This window comes from Phodopus roborovskii, unplaced genomic scaffold (genome assembly GCF_943737965.1).
Source record: "Phodopus roborovskii unplaced genomic scaffold, PHOROB, whole genome shotgun sequence".
Classification (NCBI taxonomy): domain Eukaryota; kingdom Metazoa; phylum Chordata; class Mammalia; order Rodentia; family Cricetidae; genus Phodopus; species Phodopus roborovskii.
The window spans coordinates 30,389,215-30,411,128 of record NW_026126434.1 but is presented as its reverse complement, the minus strand read 5'-3'; the positions used below and the strand labels follow the sequence as shown (position 1 = coordinate 30,411,128).

Genomic DNA, 21,914 nt, shown 5'->3' with positions numbered 1-21,914 from the left:
GTCGGACATTTTGAGGTCACCTTCCTGTTTAGAAGATCCTAAATAAAACAAACGTGGGTAGGCAAACTTTTGCTAAAACCTGAAAATCTGTCATCTTTCAAAAGACGGGAATGATGTAAAGTAACTTTCTATTATAATAAAACATGAAAGCATAGCAGGAAACTGGTTTGGATAGATTAAGTTCTTTTCTATTGGTTATCTCTATGTTCACAATAAATCGGCAGACATTTGAAGCTTTAAGTTGGATTTCTTCCCCTTGTTCCTACTACTAAAGGGACATTAACATTGTATTTTTAATGAATAAAGGGGTACTAATGCTATTTAATGTTCCTTCGTTTAAAAGATATCTTGAGCTGCATATTGACTGAATGTTAACAATGTCTGATACATTTTCTTTCTGACAGAGTTAAAGGTTACATTATGTATCTCTGGCTGGCCTAGATCAGGTTAGCGCTGAACTCATTGATACTCCTGCCTCTCTGGGCCTCCACACCTGTCCTACATTACCGATACTGCTTACCACACCCCTTCCTTTGTTTTCTCTTTCTTAAGGATGTATTTATAGATATATGTGTTAGCATTTTGTCTGGACGTCTGTCTCTGTACTATTTGTGTGCCATGTGCCTGCAAAAGACAGAAGGGGGTGTTGGGTTCCCTGGAACTGGACTTATGGATAGTTGAAAGCCTCTATGTGGGTGATGGGAATTGAACTTGGGTCTTTTTTGAGAACAAATACTCTTAATTGCTGAGTTTTCTCTCCAGCCACATGTATATTTTGTTTTCAAAACAGGCTCTCACTTTGTAGACCAGATTACCCTCCAGTTTACAAGAATCTTTTCTGGCTGGATGGTGGTGGCACATGCGTTTAATCTCAGCACTTGGGAGGCAGAGGCAGGTGGATCTCCAAGTTCGAGGCCAGCCTGGTCTACAATAACAAGTTCCAGGACAGACTCCAGAACTACAGAAAAAACCCTGTCTCTCACAAAACCAAAAGAAAAAGAAAAAAAAATCCTTCTGCCTCAACCATCCTACTGTTTAGGAGGACATTTTATTTATTTATTTGTTTGTTTGTTTGTTTTGAGACTGGGTCTAAAGCTGTACCTCAGCCTGCACAGGAACTCTCTTAAGTAGCCCAGGTTGACCTTGTACTTCCGGAGATCCTCCAGCCTTTGAGTTACAATGCTGGTGTTAACCATGTGAACCACCTCTGCTGACTCCAAGTAATCATTTTGTATCCATCTACACTTTTTTAGGGTACTTAGTTTCTATCAAATGAAACCCTGGGGAAAAGCTTATGGGCTCTGACTCCCCTCTTTCAGTGCCCTCACCTAAGCAATAGAACCAACCAACTGAAAAACGACCACTTGTCTTCACCCAAGTGTTTGAGAGGCATCCCATTTTATCGTCTATATTAACAGGACGACCACGATGTCTTCAGCATCGTCCTAAAGGCCCAACCCAACCTCACCCTACGCCGCAGATTTACAGCCTCTCTCTTTCAGAACATCCGTCCCAAGCAACATTTCTTGTCTGGAAAGTCCTTGCAATTTTGTTTCTCTTTTGAAACATCCTTGGGACAACTCCCTTAGAAAAGGGAGGGTAATCCTATCTTCTGGAGGGATGCGAGGGAGTGTGCTTACTGAAGTTCCTGTCTTGGGACCACAAAGAACTAGATAGTATGTACCAGGGCAGGATGCCATATTTCACGGTACTTTCCGCTGAGCTATGCAGTCTGCCTTTACCAGAGATACTGCAGTGGGCAGCTTGCAGGGAGTGGCTACCCCACCTCCCAAATCAGGGCATTTCAGACCTCCCAATTTCTACATTTCCCAAAACTTCTTAGCACAAAAACCACTCTCAGGAACAGAGGATAGGAATCTCGTGCGAGGTCAGTTTCCAGAAAAAATAAATACAATCACACCCACATGAAATGTGCCCACTAAACCTCCTACAGTATCCACCCATGCCTAACTTCATTTTGCAGCGTGGACAATAGAGAACTACAACTCCCAAAAAGGGCTGCGCTCGCCACTGGCTCACAGACCAATGGTCGCCTGGCACGTGATCCGCTGGTCTAATCAGCCGCAAGCTGGAGAGGCTTTGTCTGCGACCAGGGTTCCCGCCTATCTCCCGCCCCCAGCCGCGCGAACGCGCGCCCCGCCCTGCGCGCCTTCCCTCCTGCGTTCGCCGGCCTCTTCTGCCTCTTAGAACCTTCCTGCGGTCGTGCTCGCATCTCGCTGCTGCAGCCTCTGGGGCCAGTTTCCATCCCTCCAGCCTGAAACCAGCCAAGAAAAAAAAAAAAATTACTTTATCTTGCTCGGTACCTACCTTGAAACCAGCACAAATTTATTACAGTAAACCTTAGCCATGAGGGAAATCGTGCACATCCAGGCCGGACAATGTGGCAACCAGATCGGTGCTAAGGTAAGAATTTTAAAAATTTACCGGAAATATGTGAGGATGAAAAATCCAGGTTAATCATGAATAATGCTACCATCGGGTGTTTGCATTCTCCATCCTCCGGCTTTGGCCCCTCAAAGTTTTGCACGTATAAATATAACCTATATTTGTAGCTAGGTTTCTGATATTGAGAGACGGAGAAATATTTTTCTTAGCACATTTTCGAAAAGCCATTAAAAGAGACTTTTGGGTTTGGGGGACGGAGAGTCTGAGGGACTGTAAAGTGCTTATTTAAAACAGGGGTTTTCTAACGGTTCGAGAATGGGAGAGGAGATAATGCGGAAACGATCCGAGACAAAGCCGAAGCTAGGTTTTCCCCTTGCGCCACCCCCACCCCGCCTGGAGGGCCTTGGTGGAGCAGGACTGGCGGGGGAAGGGAAGAGATTGGGCGGGCAGCTGCAGAGGTCTCTTAAGACTGCTCCGGTGCGCATTACCTCTCAACAAAGGCTTGGAGACCCTCGCGCTCTCGCCATCCCCAGGCTTGTTTTAGCCTTTAGGTAGATGATGATTCTGTGCTAGGGATTTTTACTCCATTACCTTTAAGAAATCTTAGGGTGTGACCTACCTAATGGGAAAGTGAGACATTTGTGTGTCTATAAGAGGTCCCTCAGGACAATGTGTTTGTAGGAACTATTTAGGGGAGAGGAGCTAGCAAAGAAAAAAGTGAGGTCGTGGGTTTTTTTTTTTTTTTTTGCGCCTAATTACAATGTAGCCGGGGGGGGGGAATGGGTGTGGAGAGGAGGAAGTGCGGCCGCTAAATTGTAGCCGAAGGGTGAGACCCTTCGGGGGCGGGGCTAGCGCCCCTAGCGCTCAGGGACAATGCAGCCCTAGCCTGCAGGGGCGCACTGGCCCCGCCCCTCGATCCAGGCCCCGCCCCCGAGCTCCCGCCTTTGTGGTGCCGCTGGAAGAGCGGCCCGCCACCGCAGTCACGTGGAGCGCGCAAAGGGGTGGGCGACTGCAGTGGCCGCACCTTTCTACCCTAACCCTCTTTTGTGCTGGCCTGGAGGGGCGGTGCCCACCCTGAAGCGCTTGGCCGGATGCTGAGCCAAGAGGGCGGCTGGCAGTCCAGTCCGCCCATATGGATGCTTGCAACCCTCAGCCTTTTGAACTGTCCGCCACTTACCTTAGCCACAAAGGTGGTGACCTTCCCGCGTTGGAGGTTCGGTCGTGGAGGCTCAGCAGGCAGATAATGGCATTGCAGTTATCAACCCGTCAGCCTCGTCTAGAAATGCCTTAGGATTTCAGCCATTGAGAACTCATTGCTCTTCCTTGTGTAGTTTTGGGAGGTGATTAGCGATGAACATGGCATCGACCCCACCGGTACCTACCATGGAGACAGCGACCTGCAGCTGGACCGAATTTCTGTGTACTACAATGAAGCCACAGGTGAGGGAAGGGATCCAGATTCTTTTTCCCTGTTAACATTTCCCCCTGGTCTTTTTAAACCCTGCCCTTCTATTGAGACAAGATCTTGTTATGCAGCCATGACTACCCTGGAATTTAGCTCCCAAGTGCTGGATTTAAAGGCAGCCGCATCATGACCTGTTCCCACATTAAGTACCTGTTAACCCCTTTGCTTGAGTCTCACCCTTTTCCTTTAGACAGCCACCACAAAGCGCCAAAGATTAGCTCTACTGCCGCCAGGTGGCAGTGCCTGGAATGACAAGTTTAGTGGTTTGTGGTATTTCCCACCCCAAGTTCCATCTTCACTGCAGAGGGCGCTGACAGTTCTTTTGATTCCCTGTAGGTGGCAAGTATGTCCCTCGAGCTATCTTGGTGGATCTAGAACCCGGAACCATGGACTCCGTTCGATCAGGTCCCTTTGGCCAGATCTTCAGACCAGACAACTTTGTTTTTGGTGAGTTACATGGAATGAATTCCCATGTACCCAAGGGGACTATTCCAAAGGTGAAGATTAGTAATGTCTCCAATATCTTGATTTTCTTTTCCCCTGACCATATTCTAGGTCAGTCTGGGGCAGGCAACAACTGGGCCAAGGGTCACTACACAGAGGGTGCAGAGCTGGTTGACTCTGTCCTGGATGTGGTGCGGAAGGAAGCAGAGAGCTGTGACTGCCTGCAAGGCTTTCAGCTGACCCACTCACTGGGCGGAGGTACCGGTTCTGGTATGGGCACCCTGCTCATCAGCAAAATCCGAGAAGAATATCCTGACCGAATCATGAATACCTTCAGTGTGGTACCTTCACCCAAAGTGTCTGACACCGTGGTTGAGCCCTACAATGCCACCCTGTCTGTCCATCAGTTGGTCGAGAACACAGATGAGACCTACTGCATTGACAACGAGGCCCTCTATGACATCTGCTTTCGTACCCTCAAGCTCACCACGCCCACCTATGGAGACCTAAACCACCTTGTCTCTGCCACCATGAGCGGTGTCACCACCTGCCTCCGCTTCCCAGGCCAGCTCAATGCTGATCTCCGAAAGTTGGCTGTCAACATGGTGCCCTTCCCACGGCTCCACTTCTTCATGCCTGGCTTCGCCCCACTCACCAGCCGTGGAAGCCAGCAGTATCGGGCCCTCACTGTGCCTGAACTTACCCAGCAGGTCTTTGATGCCAAGAATATGATGGCTGCCTGTGACCCCCGCCATGGCCGATACCTCACTGTGGCAGCTGTCTTCCGTGGGCGGATGTCCATGAAGGAGGTGGATGAGCAGATGCTGAATGTGCAGAACAAGAACAGCAGCTACTTTGTGGAATGGATCCCCAACAACGTCAAGACAGCCGTCTGTGACATCCCACCACGTGGCCTCAAGATGGCCGTCACCTTCATTGGAAACAGCACAGCCATCCAGGAGCTCTTCAAGCGTATCTCAGAGCAGTTCACGGCCATGTTCCGCCGGAAGGCCTTCCTCCACTGGTACACAGGTGAGGGCATGGACGAGATGGAGTTCACTGAAGCCGAGAGCAACATGAATGACCTCGTCTCCGAGTATCAGCAGTACCAGGATGCCACAGCGGAAGAAGAGGAGGATTTCGGGGAGGAGGCAGAAGAAGAGGCCTAAGGCAGCGAGCCCTGCATCACCTCAGGCTGCTTAGTTCCCTCAGCTTTCAGCTGCCCATTTTTCTCCTTCAGAGTTTCTTTCTGTTGCCTCTGTCCTGTTTTTGTTTGTTTTTGCTTTTTTTTATCTTTTTTTCATTGAGGGGGGTTGAACAGTGCCTGGCACACAGAAGGCGCTCAATAAATATTTGTTTGTGGAATGTCTCCTTTCTCTTTCCACTCTGACAAACCTAGATTTCTGCCATTCTGAGTGTTGCCCTGTATTTCCTTCTGGTATCCATTTCTCATAACTGTCAGTTAATATTTTTTCCAGTGTATTCTCCAGGAACCTGACTTCTGCTCCAGATCACCTGTAGAACCAACCCATTACTAAAAACCCAGATAGTGGTCCACCACCCTAAAGCTAAGTGGATTAGAGAAAGGTCACTAGGAAGAGGGGTGGGGTTTTCCAGTCAAGGGGATCCACTGAGGCTTTTATCGACAGGTGTTTTTTTTCCCCCCCTGCTTCATCTCTCAGCCTCAGGAGAGAGGTATTAACAGTATTATCTCCCATTTATAGCCTCCCAGCTGTCCTGAGCCAAATCTGCCATTGGAACTGTCTTCCCTGTTCCTTTCTCCAAGAGGTGGGGGGGCAGGGCCTTGGTCACTGTCCAGAAAATGCCCCATCTACTTAATTAAACCCCAAATTTGGGAAGGTGTGCTGCCACCTGGGTGTCTGGGGCCTTTCCCAGAGGGAGGATGATGGCTTTGCTTCTATTTTCTTGGTTTGGTCCTACCCTTCTATTTTGTGTTGAACTTGGCTGCCTTTTTTCATATTGAAAAGATGACATTGCCCCAAGAGACAAAAATAAATGGGAATTGGAAAAAAGGTGTGAGATGTGCTTATTCTAGGCAGGCAACATTGCTGGTGGAGGCAGGGGGCCCAGTTTATACCCAAGCTCATCCTAAAATTCTGGGTAAGCAAATATCTGGCTGTATTTTCATTTTGACTTTGGTGTTAGGATTGCACATTATTCCACTGTGCTAGGCAAATGCTCTTCCACTGAGCTGTGCCCCTATTGGATCAATACTGCCGCTGCCTTTCCCATCGTGGAGACCCATGTGTTTTGCCAGCAGGTTTTTCTTTATTGGTGATGGGTTCCACTTAGCTCTCCAGGTAGAAGAGGACAATTAGTAAAACATGCTTAAATATAACTTAATGCCAGCAATCAGTGCAAGGTTGTGGAACACTAAGCTTGGGTCATATTCATACATGAGAATTGTCCCCCAGGCCACATTTGCAACCTCCCAGCCTGTAGCTATTAATGGTGACCACACCCTCAAGGGTTTCTCTAGCCTTGGCTGTTCTGGAGATCATTGTGTGTAAACCAGGCTGGCCTTGAATTCCAGGGACTGCCTCTGCCTCCACAAGTGTTTCTTTTACCTCTAACCAGAAAGGCTGGCTTTTGAGTTGATCTCTTTGATTCTGTTAACACTACAGGCTGGAGCTACCACACATGTGTAGTTGCATTAGGTACTATGATGTATTTCATGTATAAAGTAGGATGTTTGAGGGTTAGATGTGAATGCTACAACACAGGCGTTATCTGATGTGGTACTCAAAACAGTACCGACTTGAGTGGAAGATTCTGATGCCAAGCGTTCCCTACAGCCCACTTCTAGTGGGTTCCAGCTGTGTTGTCCAGGCTGGCCTGGCACGAGTGATTCTTGGGCCCCTGCTTCCATCTTGTCACAACCTTATTAATCTCTTGGTTCATTTGACCACCTTTTGGTCTGGGTATAGAAAGGAGTCTAGATAACAGGTTCACAGTCTAATTTAATCAAGAAGTTAAATAGTTGGGATGGGCTTTAAGTGGAATCATCAAAATCTGGTGTAGGGCACTGGCAATGAGCAGAGAAGGGAGCAAACTCCTCCAAGGCAAGGCACAGAATATTTGGCAGTGCAGCCCCTCTGCCAGGGGCCATGCTCAGGGAGGCCAGAAGTGCATGCAGTGAGACCACTTGAGCCACAGGTCCAGGTACCGCTGAGGGCTCACGCTGTCCTCAAAGGCTTGTTGTGGTTCACCTAGATCGAGAAAGAAAAGCACATGGGCAGTACGCACACGCACTCAACAGCAACCACTTGGAAGGATGGGTTCAGGTGGGTGAGGTGGCACGTAACTCAGGAGGCACAGGCAGGTGGATCTCTTGTGTTCAAGGACAATCCTGTCTATAAAGCAAATCAAGGTATCAGCTAGTCATGGGGATCTGTCAACTGAAGAGGTCAGAGGGACCAGAGCTTTGCTTGCATATTCTCTTTGGCATAAAACCTAGCTTGGGCTTCAAGGAGGGCCCAACAACCAGGCTTGATGAAGATCGCTTTTATACACAGTTTTTTTTTTTTTTTTTTTTTTTTTTTTTTTTTTTAAAAGACAGGGTCTTGCCAGGCAGTGTGGTGCATGCTTTAATCTATGCACTCGGGAGGCAGAGGAAGGAAGATCTCTATGAGTTCAAGGCCAGCCTGGCCTACAGAGTGAGTTCCAGAACAGCCAGGGCTACACAGAGAAATCCTGTCAGCTTTAAAATACAAGAACCCCCTCCCCCAAAACAGGGTCTCACTATGTGGCCCCAGATGGCCTCAGACTCGCAGATCAGTCTGGTTCTGTGCCATGTGCTGAGATTAAAGGTTTATACCACTACACCCAGCTACACATTTTTGAGGCACACATGGCACTGCCCTAAGCACTCTGTAAGCAATCTCTCCAACACCCCAGCAAGGGGGCAGTGATTTACATTATTCTGACCTCTGCCATAACCTCAAGGAAAGAAATGATATGTCATGACACCAAGTATCACTAGGTGGCAGCTAATTCTTTGCTCTCCTGTGCTGCCCAGGCACACAGGCTACAAAGACTAGCCTGGCTAAAGCTCTGCTTCCCAGCCACAGGGGCTACTTTTAACATATTGGAGGTAGTTCTTGCTTGTTTGTTTGGGTTTTTTGTTTGTTTGTTTGTTTGGGTTTACCAGACAGGGTTTCTATGTGTTGCCTTGGCTCTCCTGGAACTTACTCTGTACATCTGCCTACCTCTGCCTCCTGAGTGCTGAGTTAAACCTTGCAACACCACCACCACTGGGCCTAGAGGTAGTTCTTTTGTATGTGCATTTGTGTGTGAAAGGCAAAAGACACTTTGGTGGTTGTTCCTCAAGCACTGTTCACCATTTTGTTTTTAGGGTCTCAGTGGCCTAAAATGTGCCAAGCAAGAACCTGACATGGGTTCTGGGAATTGAACTTGGGTCCTCAGCAGGTTGACTTGGGTGCCAGCAAAGCACTGTCTAATGGGAGATGTCATTCTGTAAATATGCTTCTCATTCTGATTAATGAATAAAGCACTGTTGGCCAATAGGAAAGCAAGATAGGCGGGACTAGGAGACAAGGAGGATTCGAGGAAATAGGAAGGAAGAGTCAGCATGTAGAGACTGGGGAGAACAGAAGTCCAGGCCCACTCTCCAGTAAGATGAGACCACGTGGAAATACTTAGATTAATAGAAATGGGTTAATAAGACAGAGCTAGCCAATAAGAATCTAGTACCTGGCCAACAGCATTATATCTAATACAGAGTCTCTGTGTGTTATTTGGGGTGGCGTGGCTGTGGGACCGACCGGCAGGAAAACTACTAGTAAAACTGACTTCCTGGGCTCCTGGACACCTATAAAAACACTTATTGTACTGTCTCACATGACACAGGTGTACATGTATATGTACACGTACACGTATATATACACACACACACACACAGAGCATTCACCCTCACCTGGGAGATGCTGACACCTGTGAGTCTCTCCACACTCTCCGGCAGGCGGCTTAGGATGTCTAGTACTTCCCCGGTCACTTTGGCTGCCCCCATGGTTCCACTTCCACTGGACACCAGTGTGATCTTATTGGCTGAGGTCAGGGGACCACTGATCTCTTCTGCCACCTGGTAGGTAGAGATAGGTCTGACCATCTCTTATAAACTTCTGAAGCTGGTCACCAGCTTATAGTTGGCCCTCCTAATTTATGGTCCCCCTAATCACCTACTTCACCTCGCCCCTCTCCCGGAGTGCCACCCACGCCCAGACCTGGGGCAGTTTCTCTAGCAGCATGTCCAGCTGGGCGGCCTCCTGATACATCTGGAAGGCTTCTGCCTTCTTAGCCATTTGCTCAGCTTCAGCACGAGCTCGGGCCCCTATGGCGAAGGCCTCGGCTTCCCCACGCATCTGTAGAGGTTACAGGGCATTTGACAGCACTCACTAAGAATACGGAAATCACCAGGCAGTGGTGGTGCATGCCTTTAGTCCCAGCACTAGGGAAGCAGAGAGGCAGGAGGATCTCTGTGAGTTCGGGGCCAGCCTGGTCTACAGAGCTAGTTCCAGGACAGGTTCCAAAGCGACAGAGAAATCCTGTCTCTAAAAAACAAAACAACCCCCCCCCCCAATAATAAACCAAAACGAATAAGGCCAATGCTGAGATGGTCAAGTGCTTGCTGGCAAGGCCAACAACCTAAGTCAAAATTCCCAGGTCTCACATGTGAGTTAGAAGAGATCTGATCTCCACACTGGCAAGACAGCACATGCACCATCGTGTCCCCCACGTTAAAACAAAAACAAAACAAAGCAACAACAACAAACAAAACAAACAAACAAAAAAAAAAAAAAACAGCTGGGGTCAGTTGTACATGCCTTTAATCCAAGAATAGGGAGACAGAGAAGGGAGGATCTCTGTGAGTTTGAACCCAGCCTGCTGTTTAAACAGCCACAAAACCCCCAAGCCCTTCCCGGAGCCAAGCAGGAGGCACGCCCCAACTCACCCTCACAGACTCAGCTTCGGCCTCTGCCTGCATGATCAGCTGGGCCCTGAGAACAGAGAACAGAAGGGAAGTGGGTTCGCTGCCCTGCAGGCACCTTGCCTGCCTATGAGTGTCAAGGGGGCCAGGAGGGGCGCGGGGCTGGGGCGTTACTTCTCTGCCTCTGCCAGGCGCTCCAATCTGTAGCGCTCAGCCTCGGCCGGCTTGCGCACGCGGGCCTCCAGCTCCTTCTCACGCCTGGCGATCTCCTGCTCCTGCACTGCCACCTGCTGGGCCCGCTCCACCACCTGCACCTGCACCCGCTGCTCCTCGATCTGCTGCTTGGTCTTGGCCACCTGGAGAGCAAGAGACACTCTAGCCAGGGCTGAGGAGATGAACCCTGCTCCCCCATCAGCCAGATAGAAAAGCCAGACCTGCGGTGTGGGAGAGACCCAGGAAGTGGCCTCCTGGTCTGCTCAGCCTACTGGGTAGTGGGATCAATTTCAAGGACAGAATCAAGGCCGCCTCCTGACTCCTCAGAGCAGGTTTAAGACCTTAGCATCTGCCTGGTTGTAAGGTTGTGACCAGGACCAGGTACCTGCTCTCCCCTGGGTGGGGCAAGCATCCCTCCCAGATTCTCATTTGAGTAACTACAGTGCACTGTGCCCATGGTGGTCACCTTCTGCCTCCACAGTCCTATCCTCATCTCTCCACTTCCCTTTGCAAGCCATTCTTAGGGCAAGCCACGATCAACTCTAGCCCTGACAGCTCAGTACTGCCTTTTCTACCCTGCCAGAAGATACGTTTTTTTTTTTTTTTTTTTTCCATTTTTATCTTTTGCATACAAAATAAATTCAAAAGAAAAAGCAGATATGGAAAAGGTGGCTTCCTCTCACCTCTTACCTCAAACCATTTGGTTCTCTTCCAAGAAGCAACTGCTATAACCAGCTTCCACAGACTATGTGTTTATGCTCAGATTTCTCTTTTCCACCATCATCATTTGTTGTTATCAATTTGGTTTTTCAAGAGAGAGTTTCTCTGTGTCTTAGCCATAGCTATCCTGGAACTCAATCTGTAGATCATGTTGGTCTTAAAGTCAGCTATACTAGTGCTTGTGCCACCACCAATCTCTAAAGACTTATTTTTTATATACGGGTATTTCCTCTGCATGTCCATCTTCATGTCCATCTGCACACCAGAAGAGGGGTGTTGGTTCTTTTGGGACTACAGTTATAGATGGTGTCGCCATTTGGGTCCTGGGAATTGAACTCAGAACTTTGGAAGAGCAGCAATGCTTTTAACCACTGGGTCATCTTGCCAGTCTTTTTTTTTTTTGGTAAGATGTTGTCACTCTGTATTCCAGGTTATCTTAAAAGTACATAGCCCTGCCAGCACTTGGAAAGAAGAGGCAGGTGGATCGCTGTGACTTTGAAGCCAGCCTGGCCTACAAAGCTACATAGAGAAACCTTGTCTTGTTTTGAAAGGCAAACAAACAAAAAAGTACACAGCCCAAGCTAGCCTCAAACTTGATGTGATCTTGGACTAGCAAGATGGCTAAAAGACATTAAGACATTTGTCTTCCACGTGGTAGGAGAGGGCTGGCTCTTGGAGGTTGTCACTCACCTGAATACACATAAGGGAAACTAAATAATGCAGGCTGGTGTAGAGACAGCTCATCAGTTAAAAGCACTGGCTGCGCTTGCAAAGGACCAGTGTTCTTCGCTTAGCACCTGCCTGGCATCTTACAACCATCTGTAACTCCAGTTCTGGGGGATGCGATGCCCTCTTCTGCCCTCCACAGATACCAGGCACCACCAACACATGAACACAGTACACATACAAACATGTAGGCAGAACACTTATCACATAAAATAAACACATAACATAAAAATAGGTAAATGTATTTTTTTTCAAGACAAGGTTTCTTTGTGTAGCTCTGTAGATCACAGATCTACCTGCCTCTGCCTCCCGAGTACTGGGATTAAAGGTGTGCTCAATTACCACAGGACTGCAGTGAACACCTTTAACCCCAGTTGTTGTGGAATAGAATATTTGTTTAGCTATGTAAAGATGTGTTGTATTTGTTCATGTTGCAGAATAATTGTTTAACTATGTAAAGATGTGTTGCTGTTTCACCTTGCCTGTCTAAGGTACCTATTTGGTTTAATAAGGTAGAGTTGGTGGGAAGAGAGAAAAGGGGGGGGTCAGACAGTCAGACAGACATAGAGGAAGCAGGAAAGTGGTAAGAAAAGTTTGTAGATGAGGTAAATGAGCCTCAGGGCAGCAGAGAGATGCCTTTAATTTTTTAAATTAAAAAAAAAAAAAGGTAGCTAGAAACAAGCCTAAGATAGGGCCAATCATTCATAATTAGTAAGTCTCTGTGTTATGATTTGGGGGTTGGAGGTTCAAGAAAGCCAGCTACACCTAGCATTTGGAGGCAGAAGCAGGAGGATCTCTGTGAGTTCAAGGAACAGCCTAGTCTACATCAATAAATATTTAATTTTGTTTAAGTGTTTTTGTTTAAATGATACATTCTAGACACATGTGGTGGTGCACGCCTTTAATCCCAACACTAGGGAGGGAGGCAGAGGCAGGTGGATTTCTGAGTTTGAGCCCAGCCTAGTCTACAGAGTGAATTCCAGGACAGCCAAGGCTACACAAAGAAACCCTGTATTGAAAACCCAAAGATACCTTCCAAGCTATACATGATGGTACAGGCCTGTAATCCCAGCAGTAAAGAAGCTGAACAGGGCTGGAGAGATGGCTTAGTAGTTAAAAGCACTGGCTGCTCTTCTAGAGATCCTAAGTTCAATTCCAAGGTTATAGTGGTTCAAAACCATCTTTATAATGGGATCTAATTCCCTCTTCTGGCAAAACTCATATATGCAGACAAAACATAAAATAATTCTTAAAAACAAAGAGGCTGAAACAAGATAACTGCTACAAGTTTGAGGCCAGTTTGGACTATAGTGTGAGACCTTTTCTCAAACAAACAAGCAGGACATGGTGGTGTGAAACTCTAATCCTAGCCTTTGGAGGATAGAGGCAGGTGAGTTTGAGGCCAGTCAGTGGTCTACACAGTCAGTTCCAGACCAGACAGAGAGCGTACATAGTGAGACCCTGTCTCAAAGAACAAAACAAAAACAACCAAAAAACAAAAAGTAAATATACCTCATAAGAAACACACAGAGCTGATGCATCCCTGTCTGAACAAAGGTAACCTAAAAACACACTTTATCCATAAGGCATACCACAGCGTCTGTGCTAAGGAAGTCCACACAGCACTTTAGTACTATGTGAGTGTTGTTTTATTGTGAGCATGTGTGTGTGTTATGCCCTCAGTCCCAAGAGTCACTTTAAACAGCAAAATCACTAACAAAAAGCATAAAAAAAGCAGAAATGATGTTGATATGTGGTGAAGTCCTTTGCAGCTTGAGAGCTAAAACAAAGCAGCATTTTCCTTATTTGATCTCATCTGGACACTACATCAGGCAACTAGAGTTTCTCAGCATGCTGTGCCTGCCCAGGCTTTACACAAATGCTGCAAGCACTGACCTAGGGCTCACCCGCTAATGCCTGTGAGCAGGCAGATTCACAAATGTGCAATCCATGAATGACAGGGACCAACTAAACCTTCCTGTAACATAAAGGGCTGCCCGTAGATCACTTCTGTAATTCAAGGCCCAGATATGTTTCCTTCCTCACCCTTTTCTTTGATCACCACAATTTTGGGGTACCTTGTGCAAGTGAGAAAAGGCTTCTCCTCTTCTGAACAGCTGCAGACTCATACCCAGAACACAGCTTGGCGAGTAGAGCACAGGTGGTTCCTCACTATCTGCAGCCAGATGCCCTTACAGACCGGCATAGCTTAGCCCTCTTCATCAATCCAATTCATGGCCTCTCTTTCTTTCCTCCTTTCCTCTCTCTCTCTCTCTCTCTCTTCTTTTTGGTTTTTGAGACAGGGTTTCTCTGGATAGCACCCCTAGCTGTCCTAGAACTCATTCTGTAGACCAGGCTGGCCTTGAAATTACAGAGATCCACCTGCCTCTGCCCCCCAAGTGCTGGGTTTAAAAGGGTGTGCCACCATCATCACATGGCTCATTCTCTTTTTTGGGAGATTTTCAGCTGAATGCTCCAGCCTACATGTATGTACACACACACATGCATGTACAGGTGTCTTTGTGGAGGCCAGAGGATAACTTACACCATCATTCCTTTTCAGGCACCATCTACCTGACATTCTGAGACAGTCTCTCATTGGCCTGAGGTTTGATGATTATGCTAGCTCTGCTGACCAGTGATCCCCCAAGGTGCCTCTACCACCCCAACATGGGGATCACATGCCACCTAGCACATTTACCAACTGAGTTACCTCTCCAGTCTCTGCTTGAGACTGTTCTGTCTTTTTTTTATATGGGGGAGATGGGTTAACATTGGGGAACTAGAATCTGAACAAAGATAGAAGTGTCTCCTATACAGGTGGAAGAGAGAATGGAGAGGAATCACCGAGTAGCCTACACAAGCCCTGTGTGGCTGCACTTACCTGCAGCTGATAGGCCAGATCAGCTTGTGCTCGACGAGTGTTGACCTCAATGTCATAGGTAGCCTTCTTCAGCTCATAGTCTCTCTGTGCCTTGGCCATCTCTATTTCACTAAGGCACTGTGCAGATACCTTCTCCTGCTTGGCCTTAGCCTCCTAGGACAGATAAGTGAGGGAGGCCAAGGGGTAAGGGCCTGCTCTCTGCCAGATGTCTCTATTGTCACCCCCTGATGACCCAGCTTGGCCAACTGCACTCAGCTGGACCCTCCAAACCCCCTTGTGCCCTCGGGTGTCTAACAAGTCAGCAGTGATCAAGAAAACCCAATCTCCCTTACCCGAATCCCGGCATCTCTTTTGGCCTCTGCCTCCCCAATCCGAGCATCTTTCTGAACTTGTGCTGTGCGAGCCTTCCCCAAAGAGTGCAAGTAGTCCTGTGGGAGAGTGAAACCAGGGTCTCAGGAGGATTTGAGAGATGAAATAAGGCTTTTTTTGTTTTGTGATGCAGGGGTTGAACCAGAGCCCCCAGCACAGGAGGCTAGGTTAATGCTTTACCAGTGAACTTGTTCTTTGTTTTCCCAGACAAGGTCTCTTTACTATGTATCTCTGGCTGTCTTGGAACTTGCCTTATAGACCAGGCTGGCCTCCAACTCATAGAGATCCACCTACCTCTGACTCCCAAGTGCAGCTACCATCATGGGCTGTTTTTTTGTTTGTTTGTTTGAGACAGAATCTCACTTTGTAGCCCAGGCTGGTCTGGAACTCACTATGTAGTCCAGGCTGGAATGGAACTCACTACGTAGCCTAGATAACCTATGGCTCCCTCCTGCTTTAGTCCCCCTACCCTATACCCAGTGCTGGGATTGCAGGCTCCAGCCACCAAGCCTGCCCCAACTGCATATTTTTACCTGATCATCATGAATGTCCTTCAAGGTGTAGCTAACCACACTGATACCCATGTTGACCAGGTCTGAGGAGGCCACTTTGAAAACTTGCTCTGAGAATTTCTGTCTGTCCTTATAGATCTCCTAGAGAGAAAAATGAGGAGAGGGAGGTCAGATTTGTTTATCACAGACAAGGTGGTCCTCAGGTGCTGCTCATCCCGGCATCCTACCCTGATCCTTTCTTGTCCCCCAGTCCCACCTCCACAGTCATGTGGGCCATAATGGCCCTCTGGTGGCCCTCTAGCGTCTCCAGGGCAATGTGAGCAATCTCTGCCTCGGTCTTCCCCAGGAACATCTGGCAGGCAGCTGCCAACATCTCCTTGTTCTGGCCCTGGATTTTCACCTGCAGCCATAGTAGAGAAAGGAGGAAAAATAACTCAGTGCCTTGGGGGCGGCTAGCTGGAGAAGGTGAGACTAGAAGAAAGGCAGAGTCCAGAATAGTCCCTCGTCAAAGGTGCCCAATGGCCAGGAAAAGATGGCTGTACGATTTGTGGGGAAGGCTCTGAAAGCCTCACCTGGGCAATGCCCGTGACTGAGATGGGGACCCCGTGGCGGGTATAAACCTTTTCACTCTTGACATTGAGGGTCAGTGTGTTGAGAGAGATCCTAGGGGGAAAAGGAGCAGACAGTAAGAGAAAGAGCAGAGGAAAATACCCCCCCCCGGGGGGGGGCGGTTCTGTGCTTACCTACCTCTGGATTTGTTGGATGCAGGGCAGGACAAAAACTCGGCCTCCAGCCACCATGACTGGGGGGCTCCTGCAGAACCCTGTAAGGTGAGGGCATAATGTGGCCACGGTAGAACTAAAATGACTATGAAGGGTGAAACACACAAGGAGAACCTGGGAGTTCTTGGAAAATAGAGGCAGGGAATCACAGTGGTTTGTGGCCATCATGGGCAGAAGGTTAGGGCTGGTAAACTAAGGGAGGAGAGGAGGGAGCAGAGGTCAGGCTTAAAGGGGTTTGTAGGGTGGAGCGGGTGTTACTGGCTGGGAAGAAACTTACCGGAGACCACCATGGCCTCATTTGGGCCACAAGTGAAAAACATGGTTGAGGCTGCAGCTGGAAGGGGATGGAGAGGAAGCCTTTGCAGAGGGGAACGGGCCTTGTGGCACCTCCTCTCCCCTCCCTTCAGGAGAACGTTCTGCCCCTGCCACCGCCCAGTCCCTTAAGCACCCTGTGACAGTCCTAAGATCCCCAGGGACTTCTTCCTCTACTCCTGCTGATTCTCACGGTCTTCTTCTCCCACGCCACCTAGCCCCTCCATCCCACAAAGATCTTCCGCGCCCAAAGGTCTGTATACGGTTCCGTATCCTCGCTCCTCGGCCGCCCGAGGCCCCGCCTCCCCTCCCCACTCACCTTCCGGGACTCGGGTTGCAACCCTACCGGGGTCTTGGGAAGCACGGTGACGCGCAGAGCCCTAGCGAGAGGCAGGGGCAGCTCGGACACCAAGCTTACTGGAAGCAGCGCTGGTGCCCCGGACTCGGCCGCACCCTGTTGCTGCAGCAGCCGCGACCCCGCCCCCACCCAACCCCTCGGCCCGCCCCTTTCCCGGCAGGCCCCGCTCTGGTCCGCAGCGCTCCAGATCTCGGCAGCCCGGGGGTCTTGCCAGGCTCTCCCGCCAGCCCCGGCCAGGAAGCTCCGCCCCCTACCGAGGCCACGCCCTCCCAGGCAGGTCGCTGGGTACCCGCCGTCCGCCGTGAGTAAGCAGGTTGCCACACTACCATCCAACTGGCAAAACCGCAGACCCAGCAATGTGTGACAGTATCCGGTGACCGGATATAGCTTTGTAACTCCAAGAAAGAGTTCGGGACCCAAGAAGGGGTGCGGACCGGGGAACTAGTCACATCCTCCCGCAACCCCCCCCTTTTTTAGCCGCATGAAAAGATACACTTAGAGAACTGCTGGTAATAATAACCGGCAATCAATTTTATTCGTGTTCACAGAACATACTAGGCGACCCCCAACAGCCGCCCTCTGACAATCCATGGACCCAAGACTCCCGCAGCCGCCCCTGAGAAGCAACCCGGAAGACATCAAAGGCCACAGACCGGATTCCCAAGGGTCTGCGGAAAGCCTTACAACACACTACAGAGCTGAGGGGCTGAAAGACGGGGTGTTGCCCCTAAACCCATGACCTACCACCAAGTCTAATCCCCACCCAGGTCCTCCCTCCCATCACTCTGTCTCACCGACCCTATAAATCATTAATAAATAATCCAGATGTCTGTGTTACAGCAAGGGAGCATATCTCGCTCCCCTGCATAAGTTAGAATAAATATTACATACACCCCCTCCTTCACCTAGGAGGATATACATAAATACATAAATATTAATTAGGACGCTGAGAAGGCTTCTGTCCTTCCCAGTGGACCTAGCCAGGACCCACAGTGCCTCGGGCTCGCCTCAAGCACCGGCATCTTGGCCGTAGTGTTCTGAGTTAACATTGCCTTATAAGTAAGTCCCAGTTTGGGATACGCTCTGGCGCACCAGATACGCCTGGTGCCTCTGTTGTTTTGTTTTGTTTTTTTTCTTTTTCGGACCGAGTGTGACCCGTCGCATTCAGAAGGCCGCTGGGTGTTGCTGAAGAAAAGCTTTGAGGTCCAGAGCGTAGTCTGAGGACTCCGAGGTCAGGTTTAAGGGCTCGAGGACCGGGGCCGCAGTAATGGGCGCAGAGACGGGTTCAGGTGACGCGGCGCTGGTAGCATCCTCCGTAGCCAGGGTCTGCGACACACCTTCTTCAGCCATCAAGATCTGGCAGAAGATGATGGTGAGCAGGAGAAAGAGAGCCCTCTTGGCACTGTTGGGCTCCTCGGTTGGCAGCTGGCGCCGGACCTGGGAGGAGATAAAAGAAGGTTAAATGAGATCAAGGGCCCCGCGTCTAGTGTTCCCGGTAGGTACCAGAACGACGCGAACCCCTTGCTGCCCACTCAGGCGATACTCACCACTCGAGGGTAGAGCACCCTTCGGCTGCGTTTTCGGTGCCCGCGGGAAGTGTTCATACGCACGGCAGACGCCACCGCCGGCTCCGGGAGAGGGTCGAAAGTGAAAATCTCGGGACCGGAGCCCCTCCGGAGTTCCGAGTTGGTAGAGGGAGCGGGAGCCGGGGCCGGCAGGCCAGTCATGGTGTGCAGGTGGTTGCGCGAGTGGCACATAGTTTCAGAGCCGTGCAGAGAGAGAGAGAGAGAAGAGGTGTGCTGATCCCCAAGCGAGGCGGCGCTAGTTATATAGTCAAGGAAGGGGACGGCCCAAGGAACTCCGCCTTCGCAGTTGGCTACAAAGGGCTGGAAATTCCGAGGAGGAAACAAAATGTAGGCGGAGCCTTGGCTGTTTAATCCCTAGGTGTCCCAGTGCACGTTTTGCCTGGGAGGTTACTAATGCGGGTGGGTGCAATCGCTGGGGGTAAGCACATGTCCGGACATGAGGTAGCTAGAGGGGGCTCCCAGACATATAACAGATGGCTCAGCCACCATCCTGAGAGAGGTCCAGCAAGATCAAGGGACCGCAGAATAACACATTCGCATACTTGGAAGTATGCGTAGAAAACACACATGTCAGAAGGGAAGTCGTTGCACAAACTTCCAAGAAGACCAAGAACACACTAAAACTCACTGACCCAGCTCTGCTTGCCTCAGCACACATGAAAATGAATACACACATCACGTGCATTTCACATACACACACACAACGAAGGTGCAATGACTACCTAGGGACACCCCAAGAGAAGCTATTCAAAGAAGGATAAGGCAGGGACAAGAAGTCAGTAACCCCTGTTGGATGGGTCACATAAGATGTAAAACTAAGAAGTTTCTACAATAATAAGACACTATCACCATTCAGAATGCACAGGAACTCTGTGCTGCTTTCCAGACCTCTGTCTCTCTTCCTAGACACAGAAGTCAACATTATTGAGCACCTGTAACAATCAAAGTAAAAGTGTTGTGGAAGCCACCCAGCACAATATGAAACTGCAACCCTCTTCCTGTGGCTTGCCAAGCTGAGGCAGGAGGATATATTGAACCCAGAAATTTGAACATAGCAAGATGCAGTTTCAAAACAAACAGACCAAATAAATAAATAAATAAATAAATAAATAAATAAAAATCAAAGAAGGCACTGAGAGATAGCTCAGTTGTTAAGAGTATTTGCTGCTTTTACAAAGAACCTGGGATCAGTTCCCAGAACTCAAATGGCTGCTCACAACCAGTCCCAGGATATCTGATGCCCTTTTCTGGTCTCTGTGGGTACTAAGCATGCATGGAGTGCCCATACATACATGCAGACAAAACACTCATACACATAAAATAAAAGTGAAGCATATCTTAAAATAAAACCAAACCAAACAAAATAAAGCCAGGTGAGATGGCTCGGGAAGGGGTGGGGGAGGATAAAGGTACTTGTTGCTAAGTCTGATGACCTGAATTTGATCCCTGGTATCCACATAGTAGAAGAGAACCGATTCTTAGAAAGTTACCGTCTGACTTCCACATGTTGTCTACATATACCCCATACATACACACATCTGAATAAGTAACCAAATCATATACAAATATATATGCACTGCTGATAGCTCTGAGGTTAGTTTTGCAAGAGGGAAGCAAACCAGATAGTGCTGTGATTTTGGTCTGGAAGGTTTTAATCCCCTGGGTTTACAAGGGGACTGTGACTAGAACCCTTCTGAGGGGGCCCTGAGGAGCTAGTGTTCCCATTTGATTAATCCTTCAGGAACATTTCAGTCAAGAGTGACACTTGAGGTGACCCATTAGGTGGGATATGACACATTCTGATGTGAAGGGTGACTGTGGAAAAAAAAATAATAATGGAATCAGAAGAGGCTCAGAGCTGGAAAAGTACAGGATTCTTTTGGAGGAATCACAAGGAAAGTATTGTCACAGTAAGTTTCCTGGGAAGTGCTAATGGCAGGAAGAGCTAAGCAGAGAGGGCCCTAGATCATGGAGCATATAGGATAAGAACAATCTAAGCTGAGAATTGACTGGGACGGGGACCACCACACCCTTAAGGGTGAGACTATGAGGGGGCATGAGCTACTGGAGGGGCTCAGGTAGAAAGTAACAGCAGCCTAAAATAAGACCAGCATGAGATCGCCAGATTTGGGTAAGGACACTTAGGGACCTTAAAACAGAACTGGCTTCAGGGGCCTGAGGTATACCTGGCTCAGAACTTTATCTCATCTCAAGATACGTGACTTCCATCATTCAGTCAGAGCCTGTGGAACACGCACCTTGTCCTGCATAGAACCCAGCACAGTGCCTTGCAGGCAGCACTTGCTCAATAATCCTTAAAAAAAAAAATGTATATACCTGAACATAGTCATGTGCAATCCACATGGCCGAACGAGCCAGAAGAGGAGTGCTGGACCCCTGGAATTGGAGTCACAGGTGGTTATAGGCTGCCTGTTATGGGTGCTGGGAACCAAACTATGGCCTTCTGAAGGAGCAGTAAACTGAGCCTTCTTCTAACCCCTCAGTAATCTTATTAAGAAAAGACGAAAATATAGAACTATAACATTTTCAGACTGGCTAGGGCCTCCAAGCTTCTGGAACATGAATACATTCCTTTAAACTTCCCAGAGAAACAGTATCTTAGGAAAAGCTGGGGAGCTGGAGAAGTGGCTATGAGAGTTTCTGCTCTTGCCGAGGACCTGGCTTTGACCAGCATCTATGACTCCAGTTCCAATAGTATCTTCTGATCTCCTTTGGAGTCAGGGGCACAGACATCCACAAAGGCCAAACATACACATACAATAAGGATGCTTAGGAAATCAAATCAGCCTCACACTTGTGTTAGGAATAGAGGTTTCGCTACTGTGTATATGACTGTTTGCTGGGCTTATGAGCCCCATCGAAACACAGGAGACAATTCTTCATTACATACACCTCTTCCCGTAGGCATAAACAAATGTCATCTTTCTTCTATCTGCCAGCATTCCCATTACCTTCCCCAAGGTAACTCACACACCAGGAAGGTGATGATGAGGATGGAAGGAAACTGTCTGGTGGGAGAAGGGGGAGAGGAGGCCCCTAAAGTTAGGAATGCATAACTTGTTTGTGATGGAAAACTTCCTCAGGGCTTCAGGGAAAACAAAAGAGAGACCTTAGGTTCAGGTTTCAACACTAACTCCCACATCTGGAG

General features: G+C 48.7%; 3 protein-coding genes and 1 long non-coding RNA gene across 7 annotated transcripts; 2 read left to right on the top strand and 2 right to left on the bottom strand.

Moving 5' to 3' along the window:
- Positions 1–2,154: 2,154 nt before the first annotated feature.
- Positions 2,155–5,680, top strand: Tubb (tubulin beta class I). The gene is made up of 4 exons (XM_051187390.1): positions 2,155–2,424; positions 3,738–3,846; positions 4,208–4,318; positions 4,427–5,680. The coding sequence occupies exons 1-4, from the start codon at positions 2,368–2,370 to the stop codon at positions 5,482–5,484; spliced, it is 1,335 nt and encodes a 444-aa protein (XP_051043347.1). The 5' UTR covers positions 2,155–2,367; the 3' UTR covers positions 5,485–5,680.
- Positions 5,681–7,278: 1,598 nt separating this feature from the next.
- Flot1 (flotillin 1) lies at positions 7,279–17,211 on the bottom strand. 3 transcript variants are annotated; one of them, XM_051187385.1, is made up of 13 exons: positions 17,121–17,211; positions 16,767–16,823; positions 16,455–16,530; positions 16,280–16,370; positions 15,964–16,107; positions 15,729–15,848; positions 15,159–15,254; positions 14,827–14,979; positions 10,458–10,639; positions 10,308–10,353; positions 9,580–9,717; positions 9,273–9,437; positions 7,279–7,545 (listed from the first exon to the last, which is right to left on the bottom strand). In XM_051187385.1, the coding sequence occupies exons 2-13, from the start codon at positions 16,807–16,809 to the stop codon at positions 7,513–7,515; spliced, it is 1,287 nt and encodes a 428-aa protein (XP_051043342.1). In that variant the 5' UTR covers positions 16,810–16,823; positions 17,121–17,211; the 3' UTR covers positions 7,279–7,512. The 3 variants fall into 3 exon arrangements, with proteins under 3 accessions (XP_051043342.1, XP_051043343.1, XP_051043345.1); XM_051187386.1 differs by lacking the exon at positions 15,729–15,848; XM_051187388.1 differs by lacking the exons at positions 16,280–16,370; positions 16,767–16,823; positions 17,121–17,211.
- Positions 17,212–17,218: 7 nt separating this feature from the next.
- Positions 17,219–17,979, top strand: LOC127224366 (uncharacterized). Of its 2 annotated transcripts, none has more exons than XR_007834701.1 (2): positions 17,219–17,460; positions 17,708–17,979. It is a non-coding gene; the product is annotated as an uncharacterized LOC127224366 (long non-coding RNA). The 2 variants fall into 2 exon arrangements; XR_007834702.1 differs by having other exon boundaries at positions 17,219–17,517.
- Positions 17,672–18,929, bottom strand: Ier3 (immediate early response 3). Its single transcript, XM_051187389.1, has 2 exons — positions 18,707–18,929; positions 17,672–18,596 (listed from the first exon to the last, which is right to left on the bottom strand). Exons 1-2 carry the CDS (start codon positions 18,914–18,916, stop codon positions 18,324–18,326), a joined length of 483 nt encoding a protein of 160 aa, XP_051043346.1. The 5' UTR covers positions 18,917–18,929; the 3' UTR covers positions 17,672–18,323.
- Between the last annotated feature and the right edge of the window lie 2,985 nt (positions 18,930–21,914).

Bases quoted from the DNA above. Each gene is read 5' to 3' on its own strand.
- Ier3 (XM_051187389.1), bottom strand. From the start codon at position 18,916: ATGTGCCACTCGCGCAACCACCTGCACACCATGACTGGCCTGCCGGCC. The intron at 18,597-18,706 runs GTGAGTATCGCC...ATCTCCTCCCAG, and splicing joins GGGTGCTCTACCCTCGAGTG to GTCCGGCGCCAGCTGCCAAC.
- Tubb (XM_051187390.1), top strand. From the start codon at position 2,368: ATGAGGGAAATCGTGCACATCCAGGCCGGACAATGTGGCAACCAGATC. The intron at 2,425-3,737 runs GTAAGAATTTTA...TTCCTTGTGTAG, and splicing joins GCAACCAGATCGGTGCTAAG to TTTTGGGAGGTGATTAGCGA. The intron at 4,319-4,426 runs GTGAGTTACATG...ACCATATTCTAG, and splicing joins ACCAGACAACTTTGTTTTTG to GTCAGTCTGGGGCAGGCAAC.
- Flot1 (XM_051187385.1), bottom strand. From the start codon at position 16,809: ATGTTTTTCACTTGTGGCCCAAATGAGGCCATGGTGGTCTCCG. The intron at 16,371-16,454 runs GTAGGTAAGCAC...TTTTCCCCCTAG, and splicing joins TGCATCCAACAAATCCAGAG to GATCTCTCTCAACACACTGA. The intron at 16,108-16,279 runs GTGAGGCTTTCA...CTATGGCTGCAG, and splicing joins CAGTCACGGGCATTGCCCAG to GTGAAAATCCAGGGCCAGAA.